The following is a 5,013-nucleotide window of genomic DNA, read 5'->3' as shown; positions in this document are numbered from 1 at the left end:
CTGGGACTTATTAGAAAAGCGTATACGAAAACATAGAATTTCATCCAAAGAGTCCCTAAAAGCTGCCTTATCGACTGAGTGGGCCAAAATCACCGAAAATGATACCAGAAATTTAGTAAAAAGTATGCCACGACGTCTACAGGCAGTTATTACAGCAAAAGGAGGGCCAATAAAATACTAACTTTTGTATTTACTGTTAGTTTAAATAATGTACGTAAACTTTATTGATACGAATTAAGCTCATTTTAAGTTTTTGTACCTGTATTTTTTTCATTTGTGTAAAAATAAAAATTTTGATAAGCCAATATATATGCTAAATATACATATTTTGAAATAGATACAAAAAAACGACAATAAACATTAATTTTAAAAGCAAAAAATGTGTTGTAATTTAATAAAACTAGGTGTATGTAAATTTTATTGGTCCACTGTAAGTGTTAGCAACATAATTCCTTTTTAGGTAAGCATTTAGCTACTTTGGCATCATTTTGTCATATCCTGGGGCTTTCTTGTTAGACAATTTCTCAATTTCACAACGTATTTCAGCGGGTGTAATATGCTTGAGTGGTAAGACATTTGACATGCTATGTCAAGGAATTCTAATATTTCAGCATCATTGTTCCTGCCACTGTTATCAAAAGGGGTGAAAGTTGCTTCGAGGTATTTACTAAATGCATTAGCTTTACTTTTATCTGTTTTACACCAAACGTTGTTACTGTCTTTGATAGGTACATTTCTTTTTTTAGGCCGTTTTATGTATTTAATAGCATTCCATATCTTATGGTCTTTATTATTTCTATAATTTAAACTCGCAATATATTCAGATTTTGATTTATTTTTGAAATCAGCTAATTTTTCTTTTAGCTCCTTTGTGGCTTTGTTTAGAATAGTCTTGTCAGTCGGATCTCTGCTGGTTTGCCATTTTTTTCGTATGTCTTTTATTCTGTATTAATGCTCTAATTTCTGTAGACACGTGAAATGAGTTGTGAGGCGAGAATTCATTCTTCGTTTGGGGAGTAGCAGCAAAAGCAGCTTCATGAATTATGTTTGTAAAACCTTCAACTGTATCATCCAATTTAGCTGAAGTTTTTATAGAGGTGTTAAGTACTATATTTTGAGTTAACCAGCCTTGAAATATGCAAATATCACTTTTGTTGCTTAAAGCAGAATATTTTCGTGGTTTAACATTAATTAATGTGTTGTAGCTGACAATAATTGGCGAGTGATCAGAGTTTAATTCTTCTGAGCTGACCGCATCTAAAAGTTGAGTTGGGATACCTTTATGTACAGCAAAATCTAAGAGGTCAGGAATTTTCAATGGATTACTTGGCCAATAGGTTGGCTCACCACTTGACAGAGTTTTTAAATAATTCTTTATAATGCGTTTGTAAAGCTCTCTAACCTTTGGGTTTGGAATACGTGAGCCCCACCAGGGATGCTTAGCATTGTAATCTCCTCCTACAAAAAATCTTGGACCGAGACCGCTAAAGAAACTTTCGTATTCAGAAGCTGGTATGTTGTGTCTTGGTGGTGAGTACAAAGCATAAATATAAACATCATTATTGTTAGTTTTAACTTTTATTCCAGCAGCTTGTATTGAAGGTGTTTGAATTGGTTCAAGAGCAACATAATTGATAGATGTTTTAATTAAAACAGCACAGCCAGCATGAGCCCTGTTACTGGGATGATTAGAAGTGAGTATGTCATAATTTTTTATTCGCAAAAATGTTTTATTTGTGAAATGTGTTTCTGACACTAGCATTATGTCAATAAAATTCTGATTTAAAAATATTTCAATTTCTTGTGCGTGACGGGATAAGCCATTAGCATTCCATATTGCTAATTTTAAGTTCATTTGCATAACTTATTAATAAGTAGAGACATCATGTTAAGTAGAGTGTTTGTTAATTCTATTTGTTTTGCTAGTAGCTTTTCTATTTTTTTCATCATAGTTTCTTCATTTTTCTCATTTTGTTTATGTAAAACATTACCTTTTAATACATTAGTATAAGTCTGCTCAGTGTTATTTGTCACATTGTTAGTGTAATTTGAATTAGGTAACCCATTACCTAAGCTAGGGAAGTTTTGTTGGTCTATATGTTTGTTCTCTTTTCTAATGCTTGCAGAGACTGGTTTATTTCGACCGAGTTGTTGGTATACAGCGCAGCCTTTGTAAATGGCTGTATTGTTTTGTGAGCAATGTACACATATAGGTAATGTGTCTTCGGATTTAGTAAATTGACTAGTAAAATTTGTAAACCGATTTTTATAAAATATGTTTTAAAACAAAGTTCGATACTTAAAGCAAACATGCGTGTTTAAAATTTTCAATTTGGTTCTCTTTTAGGTACGGTGAGCCAAAATTAACCGTAGCGATACTAAACACAACCCATATTTCTTACATTTAAGAATTTTAATACGTGCATTCAAAACAATAACAACCTCTTATTTACTTACACACATATGTATAGCTTTAATTTTCTTACCATAAAAAAAATTACTTTTTCCAGAACCGTTTCTTCCAACAACCACATTATGTCTCTTGTCAAAGGGCTCGACCACTGTTTGGTCTTTATAACTTTTAAATCCTTGTATTATAATCTGTAATAACGAAACTGAAAAACCTTTTCTTTTCATATAATGAGATCTTACCTGCTTAATATGCATTTTGATATTATTGTTTACACTTCAGCAGTTGCAGATATTTGCCTGAGTGAAACACATCCACATAATGTTACCACTAGATTGCAAGTGTAAAATTTAATATAAATAACGGGAGTTTCGACAGGCAATAAGTGTTGCTTCGATAATTCTAATGCTGTAGTATTGCCAAAACGACTGCTAATTGCTTATGGTGGGATATAGTCCCTAAATAAATATCCTGATAAAAAAACACACGCCTTACATGTGTGTTCGTTCGGTATGTGCGCAAGGGAGATTTACATTAATTATAAAGAAAGCCAACTACGGACAAGCGTGTGAATTGTCAAAAGCTAACAAAGTATGATATGTATGTATATTATGCATTACGTACACATGTACATCTTCACGCATTCAAATCACGTTATTATCACTCCGCAGTAATAACATGCAGCGCGGGTTTCACGGTATGTATATATGTGTGTATGAAGTTGTCCATCATACAAAAACTACAAACATTGTGCAACAAAACTCACCTCAAATAGCATACGCAGCATCATAAGTCAATTCACAACATCAACATTTTCATTCATGAACTCAAACGCACTTTTAATAGGCAAACTCTATTCACTCGTTAAAGCAAACACCATTATATCTCCCTGAGCATGCTTTTGCCTACAAGCTTTTTTTCGCAACGATAACGAAAGCTAAAAATAAGAAATTGCGGAATTTTGATGTTCCTGCTAGAAGGAAAAATATCAACCCCGCAAAGCATCGCAAAAGTGGCAACATACCTCTTGTCGCTTTAAAATATTTTACAATTCTAAAATATTTTTACGAGGCTCGACAAATTCTGCCTTGATACGAACGCAAGTTCAAACAGAGTGGCTGATGAATTTTGCTACATTAAGAAACTCAAATAATTTTTTTTCAGTGTATGGAATTCATTTATCTTTTATTCATGTTAAAGCTCATTCAATTTTATTAAATATAGCTTAATTAAATTTTAATAATAATGAAATTTAAATGCCCCCCCTTCTCGTTGATGCATGTTCGGCATCTTAAAAAAAAGTTGTTCATTACTGCTTGGAGAGTTGAGACAGGAATAGCCGCAATTGTTTCGCGAATGGATTGCCTTAGTTAATTCAAATTTGCGGGTTTTGCTTTGTAGACTTCCTGTTTGCAATAACCCCACAAGAAAAAGTCAGGTGCAGTGAGGTCAGGCGACATGGGTGGCCAACGGAATGTGGAGTTTCTGGATATCAGCTTATTGGGAAATTTTCGTTGCAATTCTGTCATAACAGGTTGGGCTATGTGAGGAGCTGCACCATCTTGCTGAAACCACACAGAGTTGAAAGAAATTCTCATTCGGCGTAATTCTGGATGGAAAAACTCTCTTAACATGCTCAAGTAATGGTAACCAGTAACCGTAACGGTGTAACCGTTTTCTTCGAAGAAGTAGGGCCCGACAATGCAGCGTGATGAATCTGCACACCACACTGTGACACGGAGTGGATGCAATTCCGTATCATGGAGTATCTGTGGGTTAGAAGCACTCCATAATCGACAATTTTGTTTGTTTGTTGCCATTTTAATTTTATATGGGAGTAAGGTCAAATCTTTGTGCATAATTGACTGTAATGACTGTCTACACAGGTCTAAGGTCTTCTGTTGACTGTCCCATGCTCGGCAAAGTTGTTTAAAAGTCTCATTATCGTCCATCTGCTCAGAAGATTGCCGCCAAACGTGCGCCTATACTTTCTTTGAACCGAAACTACGGACTCCAGTGCGTGATAGCGGCGGACAATCCAAATTCTTGTTTCAGTGTCCCAGTTATCCATTTTTGTTAAATGTAAAAGTCAATGTGCAAAACAAAAAAAAATTAACCAGGTTCATTAAATAGAAAAAAAATTATTTAATTTAATTTAATTTATTATTTAATTTTTTTTGATAGCGGCTTTCATTAGCCACCCTGTACATATTTAAGCTGGTTTGTAGGCGAATATGTTACAGCGGCAAGGAAAAAGGTGTTTTTTGTTGGTTGTGTTTTTTTGCACAGTTGGTTTTCTATCATTAACACAATATTGTTATGCTTTGTCGTCGCGTCAGTCCTTCGACACTTTCACTATTTAACAAAACGTGAGCTTCGGCAGTTGGTTGTCCACGACAACGGAGATTTCGCATGAATCAATGGGTGTATACATTCGTGTGTATAAGTGTGAAAATTCTCAATTCAGCAGCTTTCGCGTCTCCTAATGTTAACTGTGTTGAAACACGCTAATAATTTTCTGTGGTGAAGCACCTTCATCCCTTCCCTTCAAAAAGTTAATTATTCCTACATTATCGACATCATGAACCTTCTATGTAATAAAC

At 34.3% G+C, this 5,013-nt stretch overlaps 1 protein-coding gene across 1 annotated transcript in view; it reads right to left on the bottom strand.

Annotated features, from left to right (window-relative positions):
- LOC108975127 (structural maintenance of chromosomes protein 3) overlaps nt 1–2,746 on the bottom strand; it is a 69,846-nt gene extending 67,100 nt beyond the window's left edge. The window contains exons 1-2 of the mRNA XM_018943427.1: nt 2,653–2,746; nt 2,487–2,601 (exon numbers count right to left, since the gene is read on the bottom strand). Coding sequence (XP_018798972.1) covers nt 2,487–2,601; nt 2,653–2,667 — 130 coding nt within the window. The 5' untranslated portion in view covers nt 2,668–2,746. The remainder of the gene's footprint in view (nt 1–2,486; nt 2,602–2,652) is intronic.
- Nucleotides 2,747–5,013: the final 2,267 nt, after the last annotated feature.

This window comes from Bactrocera latifrons, unplaced genomic scaffold (assembly GCF_001853355.1).
Source record: "Bactrocera latifrons isolate USDA-ARS-PBARC rearing strain unplaced genomic scaffold, ASM185335v1 scaffold_615, whole genome shotgun sequence".
Lineage (NCBI taxonomy): Eukaryota > Metazoa > Arthropoda > Insecta > Diptera > Tephritidae > Bactrocera > Bactrocera latifrons.
The sequence above is the reverse complement of the archived record's forward strand: the minus strand, read 5'-3'. Positions and strand labels throughout refer to the sequence as shown.